Here is a 24322-nt window from a genome sequence, read left to right as displayed (position 1 = left end):
AGTTGGATGGGACTGTGGAAGAGAGTTGAGTTTTGGCAACTCAAATTTTATGTCTTTCTCATGTTAAGAACTATCTGAAGCCATCATGGAATGGTTACATCATACAGGAGTAAATATTCAAAGTAAGAAATAATATCAAATACGTGATAAGTCATATTAGTTTCACTTAATTACTAGATGAAAACTATATGCATGATTTAAAAAGAAATGCTTTGATGATAACAGTGTAGAAGAGAGCTTCTAACAATGTTTAGATTTGAACTTTTAAATTATGTGAAAGGATTTCTTAAAGCATAACCTCAACATGTTACTCCTTTGGTTTCTAATTAGCTATAGACAATGAATCCTAAAAGCTATAGAGAAAATTTGTACACTTAAACATTTTTAAGAATGACTATCAACATTTTAAAGCTTTAGCTTGATTACATCAAGGAATATTCCATTAATGGTTTGTTTTCAAAGTATTGTTTTCCAGGAAAAAAACATGTTCATATAAGAAACAATGGTCCAGGTAGAGTATTCAAGACAATCTCTATATTAGGAGAGATACATCTTTTGTAAAATCTAGCCGCGCAAATGCGCGGGTCACCCCGCTAGTTTATAAAAGAAATACAAAACAAAATATGCAAAAGCTGTACAATGGTTAAGTGCTCACATTTAAATGCTCAAGATGCAGAACGCTTATTTACAATAGTTGCCATGTGGAGGCAATGCATATTAGTTGAAAGTTATAATTCTACAATGATTCAGAAAGTATACACTTAAGCAGCTATAAAGCAAACCTTCTCTTTCCAAAGCCACTGCACAATTAGTTCAATGCATGAAAAATGACAGAAAAAAGGCCTAGAGAGAGAAAATAATGCTCATGTTCGACCATTCATCATTTGAACATATTGATTAGAGGGCTGGGGGTGCATGAGAGGATTTCTTAAGAATTAGTTCAAACTTAACCAAAAATAACTGAGCATTCGAACAAATTAAGCAATTAACTTGCAAGACAACATACTATGCCTAGCAAGAAGTGAATTATCTAGTGGGAGTCTCACAAGTCAATAATATTGCTGCAAGATCTATTCCATCACTAGGAATAAAGTCAATACATGGTCTAATTTTCGTAGTTACCAGTAAAAACTTAATAGAAGATACAGTATCTAAGGAAACATACTAATCTGTTGCTATCAATTTGAAAGCAATGAAGGGATACTGATTTCCATAGATCATGGGCGAGTACCTGAACAACTGCATCGCGGATGCTCCCCTTCACCACCTCCTCGAGCTTCACGTTGTCCAGCTGATCGAATCAACACAAAATCAGAAAGGAGAACCCCAATCAGCACCCAAGCGAGATTTCCGCACCCCCATAACCGCTCAAGACAGGGGGAACAGAGGAAAGCACAGCACCGACCAGCAGCATGGCGGCGCGGGGGAAGTAGCGAAAGATGTGGTCCCCGACGCGCTTGGTGACGGCGGGGAGGTCAGCGTCGTTGCGGCGTGCGTTGGCGTGGTAGTATCCGACGACGGCGAGGCCCTGCGCCTGGAAGTGGTCCTCGACGAGGGTGAGCGCGAGCTCGAGCGTGGGGAGCAGCGGGAGGTGGTGCGGCTGGTGGGAGAGCGGCACGGCGTCAGCGATCGAGACGACGGCCGGGGAGGCGGCGGGGTCCGCCAGGCGGACGACGAGGAGCCCGTTGACAGCCGCCGCCTGGTGCTTGAGCGCGTGCAGCGCGAGCTTCACGTACGCCGCCTGCGGTGGCGGACGTGGCGGCGGCGAGCGTGTGCGAGCTGGAGAGGATGGATGGATGGCGGCGGCGAGCGTGCGCAAGCGTGGCGGCGACGAGATTGCATCTGGGGGCGGCAACGATGGAGTGGGATGGGATAGGGTTTGGGTGGTTGGGCTGCCCGGAGGGTGGGGGTTCTTTTCTTTCTTTCTCTTTTTTTTGTTTAGATAAATGGGATGGATGGATGGATGGATGGATGGATGCCATGTCATCAATCCATGACACAAACATTTCAACCAATGAGAACAAAAATAACCCCACTGTTTTTTTACCTGGAAAAAAATAACCCCATCTCTTTGCCATCTGCCAGGAGATGGCAAAGAATCTTTGCCGTCTGCTGGCAGATGGCAAAGAGGTGGGGCTGGTACGCCGTTACACTCTTAACGGCCACAAGATTTGCCAACCTCTTTGCCATCTGCTGGCAGATGGCAAAGATTATTTGCCATCCACTAGCAGATGGCAAAGAATTGGCTGATGGCAACCATGTTCTTTGCCGTCTGTCAGTTCTTTGCCATCTGTTTTTTATAAGAAGATGGCAAAGACGTTCTTTGCCATCAGCTGGCAGATGGCAAAGAGCTGGCTGATGGCAAATTCTCTGTTTTTAGTAGTGATCGTGGCACGAAAAATAGCAGCGGTTGAGATCGTGGGGAGTTACCAGAGGATTCATGTTTGGCTCCGTCGTTCGGTCTTGCTGGATTCCTGGGTTGCTCCGTCCTTCTGTCTTGCTGGTTTGGGCGGCGCAGAAGGACGAACTATGATCTATGAGGTTTCAAAGGATCCCTATTTATAGGGATCGTAACAACCCGGGCATATATCTACGTATAGATTTCTTTGGTTGGAGGAAATCAAGGGAGGGGACCCACCCAGTTCAATATTAGGGGGGGGGCGTGGAGAGTTTAGCAAAGGTAAGTTATGGTTTAAAAAAACCAAGGTAAGTTGCGTAACAACACGTAGGTCTCCTGAGAATCACGATCATTAAAAAGATATCGTCCCGTTTCTTTGAAAATCAGCCAAAGGAACTGGACCGCTTTTATTATTGCTTATAAGTAGTTCACTGACCTCTTTTAGGATGAAAACTGGTTCTAAAGTCAACTAAGATTGAGTCTTCACACGTGAAGCATTTTACTCTCTTGTGAAGCTATTTTATTACCCATCCAATCTTGCATGCTCATGCTCATACCTTTTTTCCTCGTATATGTGAGACCAAATTTTGTTAATAATACTAAATCATGTCTGGTGCTGCTCAAGATGGCACGACACCATGGTTTTCACTTCGGTGACATTTCGATGAAATAACTGAACTTCATTCATTTCAGCACTCACTGCAATATTTGCCTTTCAGCCAAAATATTTCAGCCTCACTGAATTTCGGCCCAAATATTTCAGCACTCGCCGAAATTTTTCTAAAACTTCTAACTAGCGATGTTAAAAAAATCTGAACCTTCTAACTAGCGATGCCAAAATATTTCAGCACTCGCTGAAATTTTTCTGAAACTTCTAACTAGCGATGTTAAAAGAATTCTGAAACTTCTAACTAGTGATGTTTAAAAAATTCTGAAACTTCTACCTAGCGATGTAATTGTTCTGAATCTTGTCCAGACTCCGACGACGCTTAAATATAAATTTAAGAATTCAGTTAACCTTCCTAAGCTTCAAAAGTTCTGGTCGTAAAAAGCAAATATGTGTTTCAACGTCTCCCATGCAGACCAAATTTATTTCAAGAATAGTATTTGGAACCAGTAATGTGAAATATTACAACTTGATTAATCCGCACTAGACTATGAACATGGCTAGGAAACCTTCTTCAGGACTAAAACCAAACCACACCCTACTCTACCGCTTCATAACCAAGTGTACACTCCAGATCTAAGAATCAACCACTGCTGAACTAACTGCTTGCATCTTCATGATCTTCAATCGCAGCTGCATCCGATAGGCTAGCATTGTACTTCTTCGGCCTTTTCATGGACTTAAATTTGTTGTAGGGCGAATTAAGAAGGACAACAGGCAGCTCTCTTCTACGTAGCTGAAAAGTGAATCAAGAATCTGAATCTCCCTCCTTCTGGGGTTTACAACCACAAGGAACTAGTGGGTGTTCGCCATGTTCATAGGTAGAAAAACTTGGACAGCAAAGATGATTACATCAACATGCATAATGATTAGGAAAATAAATGTGTTTATGTCATGGTTAGATGGTACCAGATCATGTCTGAGGTAGTTTTCTCCTTTTGTTGTTCCATGACTGCCCGCCAAAGCGGCCTCGTGGCAGTTTTGGATCAGCGTCCTTAACCTTGATGCATACGAGATGGTATAGTCCAATTGGTGCACCCTCCACTTCTCGTAGTACCACGTCTGCATTACAACAAAAATAGCTTAGAAAATTTTCCATAAAATTAAATGTATGGTATGTTAATAATGATTGTATTACTTGCAGCAGTGCTAGGTTGCCCTCCAGATTTGCTCCACCATTTACTAGTCCTTCCTTCCCATATCGTTGCACGTAGAACTTTCTAGCACGAAAATTAGCGCAAGTTTCATTACAAAGAGAGGCATTCACGACTAAAAATTGAAGGCATGCACGATCTCCCTTAAATTTTGCTAAAGCACATCTAGATGTGCTCTAAGTATTGCTTATCTAAGTCCTATGTCATTGATTTTATGCTCAGATTCGTGAAAGCCTTTCTAGACACACCCATCTCCCTTCGGTAAAATAGGGATAGTTCGTTATGGCTGTAACAAAACGAGATCAAAAAGAAGTGCGCCGTAAATAATGGGATTGCATGCAGACTTGGGAAGGAGGGTGTATACAGAATACAAGGATCTCGATCGTTACCGGAGGATTCTCTCGATGGCGACCGGCTTCATTGCCGTTCGCTTTCATCTTTTGATTCGTCGGCTTATCCAACGTGCCCTTCTCTTTCGTCGGCTTCTCTGACGTGCCCTTCTCTTTCATCTCAGGATTCGCCGACGCAGGCTTTGAAGATGACGGCTCCGTCGGCTTCACCGACCTGGGAGCTACTTTGGGCGGCGTGGGGTGGTAATTCGCTGTAGTCATGGAAGGCTAGGTATGGGAGGCGTGGGGTGGGAGGCATGGGGTGGAAGTATACGATCTATGCTGTGAAAAGCTTCGTATTTATAGGGGATTCTCTAACAACCGATCACAAGGAAATATTGGGAATTTGGGATCTCACGAAGAGGTAGTTTTAGATCACGTAATTTTTTTAGCTAGTTTTTTTATTTTGCAAATTTTTAGCAAGTTTAGATCAGTAATCTCAACCGTGAAGCGTTTGGGCTTCTTGTGCTTTCTTATACGGGCCTATTATAATGGGATGAGCCCATTTGAAATGTGAACATGAGAAAGGAAGCAAGGACTCCAACGGCTGCGACGAGCCCCCTCCCAATTATTTGCGAAGTATTTTACTCTCTTGTGAAGCTATTTTATTGCCCATCCGATCTTGCATGCTCAATATCATACCTTTTTTCCTCGTATCTATGTGACCAAATTTTGTTAATAACACTGAATCATTTCTGGTGCTGCTCAAGATGGCACGATACCATGGTTTTCACTTCGGTGAGATTTCGATGAAATAACTGAACTTCAGTCATTTAAGCACTCACTGCAATATTTGCCTTTCAGCCAAAATATTTCAGCACTAACTGAAATTTTTCTGAAACTTCTAACTTGCAATGTTAAAAAAATTATGAAACTTCTAACTAGCGATGTTAAAAAAATTCTGAAACTTCTAACTAGCGATGTAATTGTTCTGAATCTTGTCCAGACTCCGATGACACTTAAATATAAATTTAATAATTCAGTTAACCTTCCTAAGATTCAAAAGTTCTGGTTGTAAAAAGCAAATATATGTTTCAACGTCTCCCATGCAGACCAAATTTATTTCAAGAATAGTATTTGGAACCAGTACTGTGAAATATTACAACTTGATTAATCCGCACTGGACTATGAACATGGCTAGGAAACCTTCTTCGGGACTAAAACCAAACCACACCCTACTCTACCGCTTCATAACCAAGTGTACACTCCAGATCTAAGAATCAACCACTGCTAGACTAACTGCTTGCATCTTCATGATCTTCAAGCGCAGCTGCATCCGATAGGCTAGCAATGTATGTCTTCAGCCTTTTCATGGACTTCAATTTGTTGTAGGGCGAAGTAAGAAGGACAATAGGCAGCTCTCTTCTATAATTGTCAATGTATGCCTGCATGGGAGGATATGTTAGTATCGTTCCATATGTTTACAAAATTGACAGAATTTTAGGTGTTACTCTACGTACTTGGTCATAACGCAGCATAAGATCTTCTCCCGTAAAGAATTCGATGTTCTTCAGCATGTAGAGTGCACAAGAAGAACTACAACAATTAATTCTGTTAGCACCATTTCACGTATTAAAAATTCAAAACATATTTAGAAGCTAATACTGTTGACTGATTTGTCATCTTGTCTTGGCACAGGAACATGCTTTACTGTCCATTGGGTCACGTTTATGTCTTTCCATGCATGGCTTTGTGGTCCATTGATTCACAGCGATGCTCTCAGATGTGCTTCCACCCCACGTATCTGCCAAAGTCCATGGTACGAGAAGTTGCTCACGGTTCAAGGTTAGGTATGATGCTAAATGCTGTGTGATGACCCACAAGTATAGGGGATCTATCGTAGTCCTTTCGATAAGTAAGAGTGTCGAACCCAAAGAGGAGCAGAAGGAAATGATAAGCGGTTTTCAGCAAGGTATTCTCTGCAAGTACTGAAATAAGTGGTAATAGATAGTTTTGTGATAAGGTAAATTGTAACAAGAAACAAGTAACTAAAGTAAATAAGGTGCAGCAAGGTGGCCCAGTCCTTTTTGTAGCAAAGGACAAGCCGGAACAAACTCTTATAATAGGAAAAGCGCTCCCGAGGACACATGGGAATATCGTCAAGCTAGTTTTCATCACGTTCATATGATTCGCGTTCGGTACTTTGATAATTTGATATGTGGGTGGACCGGTGCTTGGGTGCTGTTCTTACTTGAACAAGCATCCCACTTATGATTAACCTCTATTGCAAGCATCTGCAACTACAACAAAAGTATTAAGGTAAACCTAACCATAGCATGAAACATATGGATCCAGATCAGCCCCTTACGAAGCAACACATAAACTAGGGTTTAAGCTTCTGTCACTCTAGCAACCCATCATCTACTTATTACTTCCCAATGCCTTCCTCTAGGCCCAAATAATGGTGAAGTGTTATGTAGTCGACGTTCACATAACACCACTAGAGGCTAGACAACATAAATCTTATCAAAATATCAAACGAATACCAAATTCACATGACTACTAATAGCAAGACTTCTCCCTTGTCCTCAGGAACAAACGTAACTACTCACAAAGCATATTCATGTTCATAATCAGAGGGGTAATAATATGCATATAGGATCTGAACATATGATCTTCCACCAATTAAACCAACTAGCATCAACTACAAGGAGTAATCAACACTACTAGCAACCTACTAGCACCAATCCCGGACTTTGGGACAAGAATTGGATACAAGAGATGAACTAGGGTTTGGAGAGGAGATGGTGCTGGTGAAGATGTTGATGGAGATTGCCCTCTCCCGATGAGAGGAGATGGTGCTGGTGAAGATGTTGATGGAGATTGCCCTCTCCCGATGAGAGGAGCGTTGGTGATGACGATGGTGATGATTTCCCCCTCCCGGAGGGAAGTATCCCTGGCAGAACAGCTCTGCCGGAGCTCTAGATTGGTTCCGCCAAGGTTCCGCCTCGTGGCGGCGGAGTCTCGTCCCGAAAGGTTCCTTCTGATTTTTTTCTCATCGAAAGACTTCATATAGCAGAAGATGGACGTCGGAGACCCACCAGGGGGCCCACGAGGTAGGGGGGCGCGCCCTAGGAGGGGGGGGGGGCGCCCCACACCCTCGTGAGCAGGGTGTGGGCCCCCTGGACTTCATCTTTGGCGAGGATTTTTCTTTATTTATTTTAAGATATTCCGTGGAGTTTTAGGACTTTTGGAGTTGCGCAGAATAGGTCTCTAATATTTGCTCCTTTTCCAGCCCAGAATTCCACCTGCCGGCATTCTCCCTCCTTATGTAAACCTTGTAAAATAAGAGAGAATAGCCATAAGTATTGTGACATAACGTGAAATAACAACCCATATTGCAATAAATATCGATATAAAAGCATGATGCAAAATGGACGTATCACTGTGTTATATTGAAAGACGTTTAAAATCTCGCCACGTGAAACACTTGTGTTACTATGTAGCTGAAAAGTGAATCAAGAATCTGAATCTCCCTCTTTCTGGGGTTTACGACCACAAGGAACCAGTGGGTGTTCGCCATGTTCGTAGGTAGAAAAACCTGGACAACAAAGATGATTACATCAACATGCATAATGATTACAAAAATAAATGTGCTTATGTCATGGTTAGATGGTACCAGATCATGTCTGAGGTAGTTGTCTCCTTTTGTTGTTCCATGACTGCCCGCCAAAGCGGCCTCGTGGCAGTTCTCTACCTTACCATCTCTTTCGAGCATAGCGACGCCAGCCACCCTCTCAATGTAAACCAGTTGCCCGTCCCTTATGTCCTTAGGATGATCATGACGCATGATCTGAATCACATCATCAACCAACTAAAACCAAATTCAAGTTAATTGTTCTGTGCAAAAGAAAATTGATAAAATAATTTGGCAAATATCTTACTTCGTCACCCAACCATTTGTCATCTAAAACTCCATCTGTCATGGTGAGGCATTGCAAATGCTTCTGTAGCAGAACAATGTCATCAATTACCACCAATTCACTACTAGGGAAAAGCCTATACACAGAATCTTATCAGCAGCGTGCTTTAAAATAAGGCGCTGCTGCTAATTAGCAGTAGCGAGCTCAAGAATAACTCGCTGCTGAAATAAATATAGCTGTAGCGCGCCCGCTCAAAGACGCGCTACTGCTATAATTCCCACGAGGCCGCCGCGAGGCTAGTTATAGCAGCAACGCGTTATAAAGATGGGCGCTACTGCTACGTAGCATAGTAGCAGTGCATTTCGCTACCGCTACTCCTAAGCCATTCCATCTCCCACCCCCCATCTCCTCTATCGACCTGATCCACTCACAGTCACACACTCACTGGATCCCCTTTCAATCCCCTGCGCCGGTCCTCCCCCGTGGCCCTCCTCCCTCTGCGCCGCCGTCACCTCCTCCTCCTTGCTGGACTCAGTACCGGCCTCCTCCTCCGTCCTCCCTCTCCACTCGCCGCTGGCCGGCCCCTCCTCGCTCCGCCTTCCTCCTCCATCCTCCCTCCACTAGCCGCCGGCCGGCCCCTCCTCGCTGCACCTTCCTCCTTCGTCCTACTCTCTTCTCCCTCGTCGAGTCGCCCCTCCTTCTGCCTCCTGCCTGCTACATTTTGATTTAGTAGGCTATTTCATATGCAAAATTTTGATTTAGTTGATATGATTTAGTTGATTTAGTAGGATAGTTGATTTAGTTGATTTAGAACATTTTGATTTAGTTGATTTAGTAGGCTAGTTGATTTAGTTGATTTAGAACATTTTGATTTAGTTGATTTAGTAGGCTAGTTGATTTAGAACATTTTGATTTAGTTGATTTAGTAGGTTAGTTCATTTAGTTGATTTATAACATTTTGATTTAGTTGATTTAGTAGGCTAGTTCATTTAGTTGATTTAGTATGCACCATTTTATTGTTATTTTTTCTGTACATGGATAGGTATGTAGTTGCTTTTGTTTTTTAATAAGTTACTTTTTGGCAAAATGTAGGTGGTACCTTGTCATCTAATATGTTACTAGATCTTAGGATTATAATTGTCCATCAAATTGCTTCCCCCAAGCTTAGACCTCGATTGTCCTCAAGCGAAAAGCCGATAACAATAAATATGTCCTCATGTTTAGAGGTAGAGGCATCGATAAAAATAAAATACGGACATGAAGGCATGATGATTATCCTCATAATAGCAACATATATAGATTTTTTCATATGATTACTTATGTTCAAGCGATGATCTTTTCACAATGCAAAAGTATGAATCATAAACCTTATTGGGCTCCAACAAACTATAATCTCAGTCATCGAAACAATTGCAATTTATCATAACATCGGAAAGAGTCTATGTCAGAGCTTAAAAGCAAGTGCACATACTCAACTATCATCTAGTCCTTCATAATTGCTAACACTCACGCGATACTTGTGGTTACGGAGTTTTAATCGGACACAGAGAAAGATAGGGGCTTATAGTTTTGCCCCACAACCTTTTACCTCAGGGGTAATGTCAACAATAATGGTTCATGCTCCCCTACATCCAATTAGATATATATATCATGTTCTTTCCAACATGCTGAGCTTGCCAAAGGATAAAATGAAAAAGAAAGGGTGAAGATCACCGTGACTCTTGCAGAAGGTAGAAGATAATAATAAAGGATAGGCCCTTCGCAGAGGGAAGCAGAGGTTGCCATGCGCTTTTATGGTTGGATGCAAAAAATCTCAATGCAAAAGAACGTCACTTTATATTGCCCCTTGTGATATGCACCTTTATTATGCAGTCCGTCGCTTTTATTACTTTCACATCACAAGGTCGTATAAAGCTTATTCCTCCCACACCAATCAATCATACATATTTAGAGCAATTTTTATTGCTTTGCACCGATGACAACTTACTTGAAGGATCTTACTCAATCCATAGGTAGATATGGTGGACTCTCATGGCAAAACTATTTTAAGGGTATTTGGAAGCACAAGTAGTATCTCTACTTGGTGCTGAGAATTTGTCTAGCAAGAGGGGGACAGGCAAGCTCAACAAGTTAGAGGATCCATGACAACATACTTTATCTCAGATATAAGAAAGACATAACTCATTACGTTCTCTTCCTTGTCCAACATCAACTCTTTAGCATGTCATATTTTAATGAGTGCTCCCAATCATAAAAGATGTCAGTGATAATATATCTATATGTGAAAACCTCTCTTTCCTTATTACTTCCTATTAATTGCAACGATGGCCAAAGCTATGTCTGCCAACTCCCAACAAATTTTAATCATCATACTCTTTCTATGTGAAGTCATTACTTTCAATAAGATCAATATGAACTCTTTGTTTCTTTTTATTCTTTTCTTTTATTCACCCAAGATCGTGGCAAAATAATCAGGCCCTTGACTCAACACTAATCTTTATTATATATAGCTCACGGACTCGATTACAAAGAGAGATCATAAAGCAAAACTCAAAACTAGATCATGCCATAAACTTTATTCTACTAGATCAAGATACTACTAATAGGACCGAACTAAGAAAAACGGTAAAGATAGGAGTTGTGATGTGATACGATACCAGGGCACCTCCCCCAAGCTTGGCAGTTGCCAAGGGGAGTGCCCATACCCATGTGATTATGTCTCCTTCTTTGTTGTTGGTGTAATGTTCTTGGCGATGATTGTTGGGGAACGTAGTAATTTCAAAAAATTTCCTACGCACACGCAAGATCATGGTGATGCATAGCAACGAGAGGGGAGAGTGTTGTCTATGTACCCTCGTAGACCGAAGCGGAAGCGTTGACGCAATGTAGAGGAAGTAGTCGTACGTCTTCCCGGTCCAACCGATCCAAGCACCGTTACTCCGGCACCTCCGAGTTCTTGGCACACGTTCAGCTCGATGACGCACCCCGAGCTCCGATCCAGCAAAGCTTTGGGGAGGAGTTCCGTCAGCACGACGGTGTAGTGACGATGAAGATGTTCTACCGGCGCAGGGCTTCGCCTAAGCACTGCAACGATATGACCGAGGTGGAATATGGTGGAGGGGGGCACCGCACACGGCTAAGGAACGATCACGAAGATCAACTTGTGTGTTCTAGGGTGCCCCCTGCCCCCGTATATAAAGGAGGGAGGGGGAGGTGCGGCCGGCCCCAAGGGGTGCGCCTGGAGGAGTCCTACTCCCACTAGGAGTAGGACTCCCCCCTCTCTTGCCTTGTTGGAGAAGGAAAGGGGGAGGGAGAAGAGGAAAGGGGGGCGCCGCCCCCCTTCCTTGTCCTATTCGGACTAGGGGGGGAGGGGGCGCGCGGCCAGCCCTGGCCGGCCCCTCTCTTCTCCCTTATGGCCCATGTAGGCCCATTAACACCCGGGGGGGGTTCCGGTAACCCCCCAGTACTCCGGTAAAATGCCGATTTTACCCGGAACAATTCCGATGTCCAAATATAGGCTTCCAATATATCGATCTTTATGTCTCGACCATTTTGAGACTCCTCGTCATGTCCGTGATCACATCTGGGACTCCGAACAACCTTCGATACATCAAAAATGCATAAACTCATAATAACTGTCATCGTAACGTTAAGCGTGCGGACCCTACGGTTCGATAACAATGTAGACATGACCGAGACACGTCTCCAGTCAATAACCAATAGCGGGACCTGGATGCCCATATTGGCTCCTACATATTCTACGAAGATCTTTATCGGTCAGACCGCATAACAGTATACGTTGTTCCCTTTGTCATCGGTATGTTACTTGCCCGAGATTAGATCGTCGGTATCCAATACCTAGTTCAATCTCGTTACCGGCAAGTCTCTTTACTCGTTCCGTAATACATCATCCCACAACTAACATATTAGTTGTAATGCTTGCAAGGCTTATGTGATGTGCATTACCGAGAGGGCCCAGAGATACCTCTCCGACATTCGGAGTGACAAATCCTAATCTCGAAATACGCCAACCCAACAAGTACCTTTGGAGACACCTATAGAGCACCTTTATAATCACCCAGTTATGTTGTGATGTTTGGTAGCACACAAAGTGTTCCTCCGGTAAACGGGAGTTGCATAATCTCATATTCATAGGAACATGTATAAGTCATGAAGAAAGCAATAGCAACATACTAAACGATCGGGTGCTAAGCTAATGGAATGGGTCATGTCAATCAGATCATTCAACTAATGATGTGACCTCGTTAATCAAATAACAACTCTTTGTTCATGGTTAGGAAACATAACCATCTTTGATTAACGAGCTAGTCAAGTAGAGGCATACTAGTGACACTCTGTTTGTTTATATATTCACACATGTATTATGTTTCCGGTTAATACAATTCTAGCACGAATAATAAACATTTATCATGATATATGAGGAAATTAATAATAACTTTATTATTGCCTCTAGGGCATATTTCCTTCAGTCTCCCACTTGCATTAGAGTCAATAATCTAGATTACACAGTAATGATTCTAACACCCATGGAGCTTTGGTGCTGATCCTGTTTTGCTCGTGGAAGACGCTTAGTCAACGGGTCTGCTACATTCAGATCCATATGTATCTTGCAAATCTCTATGTCTCCCACCTGGACTAGATCCCGGATGGAATTGAAGCGTCTCTTGATGTGCTTGGTTCTCTTGTGAAATTTGGATTCCTTTGCCAAGGCAATTGCACCAGTATTGTCACAAAAGATTTTCATTGGACCCGATGCACTAGGTATGATACCTAGATCGGATATGAACTCCTTCATCCAGACTCCTTCGTTTGCTGCTTCCGAAGCAGCTATGTACTCCGCTTCACATGTAGATCCCGCCACGACACTTTGTTTAGAACTGCACCAACTGACAGCTCCACCGTTTAATGTAAACACGTATCCGGTTTGCGATTTAGAATCGTCCGGATCAGTGTCAAAGCTTGCATCAACGTAACTGTTTACGATGAGCTCTTTGTCACCTCCATATATGAGAAACATATCCTTAGTCCTCTTTAGGTACTTCAGGATGTTCTTGACCGCTGTCCAGTGATCCACTCCTGGATTACTTTGGTACCTCCCTGCTAAACTTAAAGCAAGGCACACATGAGGTCTGGTACACAACATTGCATACATGATAGAGCCTATGGCTGAAGCATAGGGAACATGTTTCATTTTCTCTCTATCTTCTGCAGTGGTCGGGCATTGAGTCTTACTCAATTTCACACCTTGTAACACAGGCAAGAATCCTTTCTTTGCTTGATCCATTTTGAACTTCTTCAAAACTTTGTCAAGGTATGTGCTTTGTGAAAGTCCAATTAAGCGTCTTGATCTATCTCTATAGATCTTAATGCCCAATATGTAAGTAGCTTCACCGAGGTCTTTCATTGAAAAACTATTATTCAAGTATCCTTTTATGCTATCCAGAAATTCTATATCATTTCCGATTAGTAATATGTCATCCACATATAATATCAGAAATGCTATAGAGCTCCCACTCACTTTCTTGTAAATACAGGCTTCTCCAGAAGTCTGTACAAACCCAAATGCTTTGATCACACTATCAAAGCGTTTATTCCAACTCCGAGAGGCTTGCACCAGTCCATAAATGGATCGCTGGAGCTTGCACACTTTGTTAGCTCCCTTTGGATCGATAAAACCTTCTGGTTGCATCATATACAACTCTACTTCCAGAAATCCATTCAGGAATGCAGTTTTTACATCCATTTGCCAAATTTCATAATCACAAAATGCGGCAATTGCTAACATGATTCTGACAGACTTAAGCATCGCTACGGGTGAGAAGGTCTCATCGTAGTCAATCCCTTGAACTTGTCGAAAACCTTTTGCGACAAGTCGAGCTTTGTAGACAGTAACATTACCGTCAGCGTCAGTCTTCTTCTTGAAGATCCATTTATTCTCAATTGCTTGCCGACCATCGGGCAAGTCAACCAAAGTCCACACTTTGTTCTCATACATGGATCCCATCTCAGATTTCATGGCTTCAAGCCATTTTGCGGAATCTGGGCTCACCATCTCTTCTTCATAGTTCGTAGGTTCATCATGATCTAGTAGCATGAATTCCAGAACAGGATTGCCGTACCACTCTAGTGCGGATCTTACTCTGGTTGATCTACGAGGTTCTGTAGTAACTTGATCCGAAGTTCCATGATCATCATCATTAACTTCCTCACTAATTGGTTTAGACGTCACAGAAATCGGTTCCTGTGATGTGCTATTTCCCAATAAGGGAGCAGGTACAGTCACCTCATCAAGTTCTACTTTCCTCCCACTCACTTCTTTCGAGAGAAACTCCTTCTCTAGAAAGGATCCATTTTTAGCAACGAATATCTTGCCTTCGGATATGTGATAGAAGGTGTACCCAACAGTTTCCTTTGGGTATCCTATGAAGACACATTTCTCTGATTTGGATTTGAGCTTATCAGGTTGAAGCCTTTTCACATAAGCATCGCAGCCCAAACTTTAAGAAATGACAACTTTGGTTTCTTGCCAAACCATAGTTCATAGGGCGTCATCTCAACGGATTTTGATGGTGCTCTATTTAACGTGAATGCGGCCGTGTCTAAAGCATAACCCCAAAACGATAGCGGTAAATCTGTAAGAGACATCATAGATCGCACCATATCAAGTAAAGTATGATTACGACGTTCGGACACACCATTACGTTGTGGTGTTCCGGGTGGCGTGAGTTGCGAAACTATTCCGCATTGTTTCAAATGTAAACCAAACTCGTAACTCAAATATTCTCCTCCACGATCAGATCATAGAAACTTTATTTTCTTGTTACGATGATTTTCAACTTCACTCTGAAATTCTTTGAACTTTTCAAATGTTTCAGACTTATGTTTCATTAAGTAGATATACCCATATCTGCTTAAATCATCTGTGAAGGTGAGAAAATAACGATATCCGCCACGAGCCTCAACATTCATCGGACCACATACATCTGTATGTATGATTTCCAATAAATCTGTTGCTCTCTCCATAGTACCGGAGAACGGCGTTTTAGTCATCTTGCCCATGAGGCACGGTTCGCAAGTACCAAGTGATTCATAATCAAGTGGTTCCAAAAGTCCATCAGTATGGAGTTTCTTCATGCGTTTTACACTGATATGACCTAAACGGCAGTGCCACAAATAAGTTGCACTATCATTATCAACTCTGCATCTTTTGGCTTCAACATTATGAATATGTGTATCACTACTATCGAGATTCATCAAAAATAGACCACTCTTCAAAGGTGCATGACCATAAAAGATATTACTCATATAAATAGAACAACCATTATTCTCTGATTTAAATGAATAACCATCTCGCATCAAACAAGATCCAGATATAATGTTCATGCTCAACGCTGGCACCAAATAACAATTATTTAGGTCTAATACTAATCCCGAAGGTAGATGTAGAGGTAGCGTGCCGACCGCGATCACATCGACTTTGGAACCATTTCCCATGCGCATCGTCACCTCGTCCTTTGCCAGTGCTCGCTTAATCCGTAGTCCCTATTTCGAGTTGCAAATATTAGCAACAGAACCAGTATCAAATACCCAGGTGCTACTGCGAGCTCTAGTAAGGTACACATCAATAACATGTATATCACATATTCCCTTGTTCACCTTGCCATCCTTCTTATCCGCCAAATACTTGGGGCTGTTCCGCTTCCAGTGACCAGTCTGCTTGCAGTAGAAGCACTCAGTTTCAGGCTTTGGTCCAGACTTGGGTTTCTTCTCCTGAGCAGCAACTTGCTTGCTGTTCTTCTTGAAGTTCCCCTTCTTTTTCCCTTTGCCCTTTTTCTTGAAACTAGTGGTCTTGTTGACCATCAACACTTGATGCTCCTTCTTGATTTCTACCTCCGCAGCCTTTAGCATTGCGAAGAGCTCGAGAATTGTCTTATCCATCCCTTGCATATTATAGTTCATCACGAAGCCCTTGTAGCTTGGTGGAAGTGATTGGAGAGTTCTGTCAATGACGCAATCATCCGAAAGATTAACTCCCAGTTGAATCAAGTGATTACAATACCCAGACATCTTGAGTATATGCTCACTGACAGAACTATTCTCCTCCATCTTGCAGCTATAGAACTTATTGGAGACTTCATATCTCTCAATCCGGGCATTCTGTTGGAATATTAACTTCAACTCCTGGAACATCTCATATGCCCCATGACGTTCAAAACGTCGTTGAAGTCCCGGTTCTAAGCCGTAAAGCATGGCACACTGAACTATCGAGTAGTCATCAGCTTTGCTCTGCCAGACGTTCATAACATCTGGTGTTGCTCCTGCAGCAGGCCTGGCGCCCAGTGGTGCTTCCAAGACGTAATTCTTCTGTGCAGCAATGAGGATAATCCTCAAGTTACGGACCCAGTCCGTGTAATTGCTACCATCATCTTTCAACTTTGCTTTCTCAAGGAACGCATTAAAATTCAACGGAACAACAGCACGGGCCATCTATCTACAATCAACATAAACAAGCAAGATACTATCAGGGACTAAGTTCATGATAAATTTAAGTTCAATTAATCATATTACTTAAGAACTCCCACTTAGATAGACATCCCTCTAATCTTCTAAGTGATCACGTGATCCAAATCAACTAAACCATAACCGATCATCACGTGAAATGGATTAGTCTTCAATGGTGAACATCATTATGTTGATCATATCTACTATATGATTCACGCTCGACCTTTCGGTCTCCGTGTTTCGAGGCCATATCTGCACATACTAGGCTCGTCAAGTATAACCCGAGTATTCTGCGTGTGCAAAACTGGCTTGCACCCGTTGTAGATGGACGTAGAGCTTATCACACCCGATCATCACGTGGTGTCTGGGAACGACGAACTTTGGCAATGGTGCATACTCAGGGAGAACACTTCTTGATAATTAGTGAGAGATCATATTATAATGCTACCGTCAATCAAAGCAAGATAAGATGCATAAAAAGATAAACATCACATGCAATCAATATAAGTGATATGATATGGCCATCATCATCTTGTGCTTGTGATCTCCATCTTCGAAGCACCGTCATGATCACCATTGTCACCGGTGCGACACCTTGATCTCCATCGTAGCATCGTTGTCGTCTCGCCAATCTTATGCTTCTACGACTATCGCTACCGCTTAGTGATAAAGTAAAGCATTACAGGGCGATTGCGTTGCATACAATAAAGCGACAACCATATGGCTCCTGCCAGTTGCCGATAACTCGGTTACAAAATATGATCATCTCATACAATAAAATTTAGCATCATGTCTTGACCATATCACATCACAACATGCCCTGCAAAAACAAGTTAGACGTCCTCTACTTTGTTTGTTGCAAGTTTTACGTGGCTTCTACGGGCTTAAGCAAGAACCAATCTCACCTACGCATCAAAACCACAACGATAGTTTGTCAAGTTGATGCCGTTTTAACCTTCGCAAGGACCGGGCGTAGCCACACTCAGTTCAACCAAAGTTGGAGAAACTGACACCCGCCAGCCACCTATGTGCAAAGCACGGCGGTAGAACCAGTCTCACGTAAGCGTACGCGTAATGTCGGTCCGGGCCGCTTCATCCAACAATACCGCCGAACCAAAGTATGACATGCTGGTAGGCAGTATGACTTATATCGCCCACAACTCACTTGTGTTCTACTCGTGCATATAACATCAAACCATAAAACCTAGGCTCGGATGCCACTGTTGGGGAACGTAGTAATTTCAAAAAAATTCCTACGCACACGCAAGATCATGGTGATGCATAGCAACGAGAGGGGAGAGTGTTGTCTATGTACCCTCGTAGACCGAAGCGGAAGCGTTGACGCAACGTAGAGGAAGTAGTCGTACGTCTTCCCGGTCCAACCGATCCAAGCACCGTTACTCCGGCACCTCCGAGTTCTTGGCACACGTTCATCTCGATGACGCACCCCGAGCTCCGATCCAGCAAAGCTTCGGGGAGGAGTTCCGTCAGCACGACGGTGTGGTGACGATGAAGATGTTCTACCGGCGGAGGGCTTCGCCTAAGCACTGCAACGATATGACCGAGGTGGAATATGGTGGAGGGGGGCACCGCACACGGCTAAGGAACGATCACGAAGATCAACTTGTGTGTTCTAGGGTGCCCCCTGCCCCCGTATATAAATTGGAGGGAGGGGGAGGTGCGGCCGGCCCCAAGCGGTGCGCCTGGAGGAGTCCTACTCCCACCGGGAGTAGGACTCCCCCTCTCTTGCCTTGTTGGAGAAGGAAAGGGGGAGGGAGAAGAGGAAAGGGGGGCGCTGCCCCCCTTCCTTGTCCTATTCATACTAGGGGGGGAGGGGGCGCGCGGCCAGCCCTGGCCGGCCCCTCTCTTCTCCCTTATGGCCCATGTAGGCCCATTAACCCCCGGGGGGTTTCCGGTAACCCCCCGGTACTCCGGTAAAATGCCGATTTTACCCGGAACAATTCCGATGTCCAAATAAGCTTCCAATATATTGATCTTTATGTCTCGACCATTTCGAGACTCCTCTTCATGTCCGTGATCACATCTGGGACTCCGAACAACCTTCGATACATCAAAAATGCATAAAATCATAATAACTGTCATCGTAACATTAAGCGTGCGGACCCTACGGTTCGAGAACAATGTAGACATGACCGAGACACGTCTCCGGTCAATAACCAATAGAGGGACCTGGATGCCCATGTTGGCTCCTACATATTCTACGAAGCTCTTTATCGGTCAGACCGCATAACAGTATACGTTGTTCCCTTTGTCATCGGTATGTTACTTGCCCGAGATTCGATCGTCGGTATCCAATACCTAGTTCAATCTCGTTACCGGCAAGTCTCTTTACTCGTTCCGTAATACATCATCCCACAACTAACATATTAGTTGTAATGCTTGCAAGGCTTATGTGATGTGCATTACCGAGAGGGCCCAGAGATACCTCTCTGACATTCGGAGTGACAAATCCTAATCTCGAAATACGCCAACCCAACAAGTACCTTTGGAGACACCTGTAGAGCACCTTTATAATCACCCAGTTACGTTGTGACCTTTGGTAGCACACAAAGTGTTCCTCCGGTAAACGGGAGTTGCATAATCTCATATTCATAGGAACATGTATAAGTCATGAAGAAAGCAATAGCAACATACTAAACGATCAGGTGCTAAGCTAATGGAATGGGTCATGTCAATCAGATCATTCAACTAATGATGTGACCTTGTTAATCAAATAACAACTCTTTGTTCATGGTTAGGAATCATAACCATCTTTGATTAACGAGCTAGTCAAGTAGAGGCATACTAGTGACACTCTGTTTGTTTATATATTCACACATGTATTATGTTTCCGGTTAATACAATTCTAGCACGAATAATAAACATTTATCATGATATATGAGGAAATAAATAATAACTTTATTATTGCCTCTAGGGCATATTTCCTTCAGTCTCCCACTTGCACTAGAGTCAATAATCTAGATTACACAGTAATGATTCTAACACCCATGAAGATTTGGTGCTGATCATGTTTTGCTCGTGGAAGAGGCTTAGTCAACGGGTCTGCTACATTCAGATCCGTATGTATCTTGCAAATCTCTATGTCTCCCACCTGGACTAGATCCCGGATGGAATTGAAGCGTCTCTTGATGTGCTTGGTTCTCTAGTGAAATTTGGATTCCTTTGCCAAGGCAATTGCACCAGTATTGTCACAAAAGATTTTCATTGGACCCAATGCACTAGGTATGACACCTAGATCGGATATGAACTCCTTCATCCAGACTCTTTCGTTTGCTGCTTCCGAAGCAGCTATGTACCCCGCTTCACATGTAGATCCCGCCACGACACTTTGTTTAGAACTGCACCAACTGACAGCTCCACCGTTTAATGTAAACACGTATCCGGTTTGCGATTCAGAATCGTCCGGATCAGTGTCAAAGCTTGCATCAACGTAACCGTTTACGATGAGCTCTTTGTCACCTCCATATATGAGAAACATATCCTTAGTCCTCTTCATGTACTTCAGGATGTTCTTGACCGCTGTCCAGTGATCCACTCCTGGATTACTTTGGTACCTCCCTGCTAAACTTAAAGCAAGGCACACATCAGGTCTGGTACACAGCATTGCATACATGATAGAGCCTATGGCTGAAGCATAGGGAACATGTTTCATTTTCTCTCTATCTTCTGCAGTGGTCGGGCATTGAGTCTTACTCAATTTCACACCTTGTAACACAGGCAAGAATCCTTTCTTTGCTTGATCCATTTTGAACTTCTTCAAAACTTTGTCAAGGTATGTGCTTTGTGAAAGTCCAATTAAGTGTCTTGATCTATCTCTATAGATCTTAATGCCCAATATGTAAGCATCTTCACCGAGGTCTTTCATTGAAAAACTCTTATTCAAGTATCCTTTTATGCTATCCAGAAATTCTATATCATTTCCGATTAGTAATATGTCATCAACATATAATATCAGAAATGCTACAGATCTCCCACTCACTTTCTTGTAAATACAGGCTTCTCCAAAAGTCTGTACAAACCCAAATGCTTTGATCACACTATCAAAGTGTTTATTCCAACTCCGAGAGGCTTGCACCAGTCCATAAATGGATCGCTGGAGCTTGCACACTTTGTTAGCTCCCTTTGGATCGATAAAACCTTCTGGTTGCATCATATACAACTCTTCTTCCAGAAATCCATTCAGGAATGCAGTTTTTACATCCATTTGCCAAATTTCATAATCATAAAATGCGGCAATTGCTAACATGATTCTGACAGACTTAAGCATCGCTACGGGTGAGAAGGTCTCATCATAGTCAATCCCTTGAACTTGTCGAAAACCTTTTGCGACAAGTTGAGCTTTGTAGACAGTAACATTACCGTTAGCGTCAGTCTTCTTCTTGAAGATCCATTTATTTTCAATTGCTTGCCGACAATCTAGCAAGTCAACCAAAGTCCACACTTTGTTCTCATACATGGATCCCATCTCAGATTTCATGGCTTGAAGCCATTTTGCGGAATCTGGGCTCACCATCGCTTCTTCATAGTTCGTAGGTTCATCATGATCTAGTAGCATGACTTCCAGAATAGGATTGCCGTACCACTCTGGTGCAGATCTTACTCTGGTTGATCTACGAGGTTCTGTAGTAGCTTGATCTGAAGTTCCATGATCATCATCATTAACTTCCTCACTAATTGGTTTAGACGTCACAGAAACCGGTTCCTGTGATGTGCTATTTCCCAATAAGGGAGCAGGTACAGTCACCTCATCAAGTTCTACTTTCCTCGCACTCACTTCTTTCGAGAGAAACTCCTTCTCTAGAAAGGATCCATTTTTAGCAACGAATATCTTGCCTTCGGATATGTGATAGAAGGTGTACCCAACAGTTTCCTTTGGGTATCCTATGAAGACACATTTCTCCGATTTGGGTTCGAGCTTATCAGGTTGAAGCCTTGTCACATAAGCATCGCAACCCAAACTTTAAGAAACGACAACTTTGGTTTCTTGCCAAACCATAGTTCATAGGGCGTCGTCTCAACGGATTTTGATGGTGCTCTATTTAACGTGAATGCAGCCGTCTCTAAAGCATAACCCCAAAACGATAGCGGTAAATCTGTAAGAGACATCATAGATCGCACCATATCAAGTAAAGTATGATTACGACGTTAGGACACACCATTACGTTGTGGTGTTCCGGGTGGCGTGAGTTGCGAAACTATTCCGCATTGTTTCAAATGTAAACCAAACTCGTAACTCAAATATTCTCCTCCACGATCAGATCGTAGAAACTTTATTTTCTTGTTACGATGATTTTCAACTTCACTCTGAAATTCTTTGAACTTTTCAAATGTTTCAGACTTATGTTTCGTTAAGTAGATATACCCATATCTGCTTAAATCATCCGTGAAGGTGAAAAAATAACGATATCCGCCACGAGCCTCAACATTCATCGGACCACATACATCTGTATGTATGATTTCCAATAAATCTGTTGCTCTCTCCATAGTACCGGAGAACGGCGTTTTAGTCATCTTGCCCATGAGGCACGGTTCGCAAGTACCAAGTGATTCATAATCAAGTGGTTCCAAAAGTCCATCAGTATGGAGTTTCTTCATGCATTTTACACCGATATGACCTAAACGGCAGTGCCACAAATAAGTTGCACTATCATTATCAACTCTGCATCTTTTGGCTTCAACATTATGAATATGTGTATCACTACTATCGAGATTCATCAAAAATAGACCACTCTTCAAAGGTGCATGACCATAAAAGATATTACTCATATAAATAGAACAACCATTATTCTCTGATTTAAATGAATAACCATCTCGCATCAAACAAGATCCAGATATAATGTTCATGCTCAACGCTGGCACCAAATAACAATTATTTAGGTCTAATACTAATCCCGAAGGTAGATGTAGAGGTAGCGTGTCGACCGCGATCACATCGACTTTGGAACCATTTCCCACGCGCATCGTCACCTCGTCCTTTGCCAGTGCTCGCTTAATCCGTAGTCCCTATTTCGAGTTGCAAATATTAGCAACAGAACCAGTATCAAATACCCAGGTGCTACTGCGAGCTCTAGTAAGGTACACATCAATAACATGAATATCACATATACCTTTGTTCACCTTGCCATCCTTCTTATCCGCCAAATACTTGGGGCAGTTCCGCTTCCAGTGACCAGTCTGCTTGCAGTAGAAGCACTCAGTTTCAGGCTTTGGTCCAGACTTGGGTTTCTTCTCCTGAGCAGCAACTTGCTTGCTGTTCTTCTTGAAGTTCCCCTTCTTTTTCCGTTTGCCCTTTTTCTTGAAACTAGTGGTCTTGTTGACCATCAACACTTGATGCTCCTTCTTGATTTCTACCTCCGCAGCCTTTAGCATTGCGAAGAGCTCGAGAATTGTCTTATCCATCCCTTGCATATTATAGTTCATCACGAAGCCCTTGTAGCTTGGTGGAAGTGATTGGAGAGTTCTGTCAATGACGCAATCATCCGAAAGATTAACTCCCAGTTGAATCAAGTGATTACAATACCCAGACATCTTGAGTATATGCTCACTGACAGAACTATTCTCCTCCATCTTGCAGCTATAGAACTTATTGGAGACTTCATATCTCTCAATTCGGGCATTCTGTTGGAATATTAACTTCAACTCCTGGAACATCTCATATGCCCCATGACGTTCAAAACATCGTTGAAGTCCCGGTTCTAAGCCGTAAAGCATGGCGCACTGAACTATCGAGTAGTCATCAGCTTTGCTCTGCCAGACGTTCATAACATCTGGTGTTGCTCCTGCAGCAGGCCTGGCGCCCAGCGGTGCTTCCAGGACGTAATTCTTCTGTGCAGCAATGAGGATAATCCTCAAGTTACGGACCCAGTCCGTGTAATTGCTACCATCATCTTTCAACTTTGCTTTCTCAAGGAACGCATTAAAATTCAATGGAACAATAGCACGGGCCATCTATCTAAATTCAACATAATCAAGCAAGATACTATCAGGGACTAAGTACATGATAAATTTAAGTTCAATTAATCATATTACTTAAGAACTCCCACTTAGATAGACATCCCTCTAATCTTCTAAGTGATCACGTGATCCAAATCAACTAACCATAACCGATCATCACGCGAAATGGATTAGTCTTCAATGGTGAACATCATTATGTTGATCATATCTACTATATGATTCACGCTCGACCTTTCGGTCTCCGTGTTCCGAGGCCATATCTGCACATGCTAGGCTCGTCAAGTATAACCCGAGTATTCTGCGTGTGCAAAACTGGCTTGCACCCGTTGTAGATGGACGTAGAGCTTATCACA

General features: G+C 42.9%; 1 protein-coding gene across 1 annotated transcript; it reads right to left on the bottom strand.

Annotated features, from left to right (window-relative positions):
• Positions 1-761: 761 nt before the first annotated feature.
• Positions 762-4830, bottom strand: LOC123084038 (ER membrane protein complex subunit 8/9 homolog). Its single transcript, XM_044505846.1, has 4 exons — positions 4632-4830; positions 1406-1842; positions 1232-1291; positions 762-800 (listed from the first exon to the last, which is right to left on the bottom strand). The coding sequence occupies exons 1-4, from the start codon at positions 4828-4830 to the stop codon at positions 762-764; spliced, it is 735 nt and encodes a 244-aa protein (XP_044361781.1).
• Between the last annotated feature and the right edge of the window lie 19492 nt (positions 4831-24322).

Source organism: Triticum aestivum, chromosome 4A, assembly GCF_018294505.1.
Source record: "Triticum aestivum cultivar Chinese Spring chromosome 4A, IWGSC CS RefSeq v2.1, whole genome shotgun sequence".
Lineage (NCBI taxonomy): Eukaryota > Viridiplantae > Streptophyta > Magnoliopsida > Poales > Poaceae > Triticum > Triticum aestivum.
This window is presented reverse-complemented; position numbering and strand designations above follow the sequence as displayed.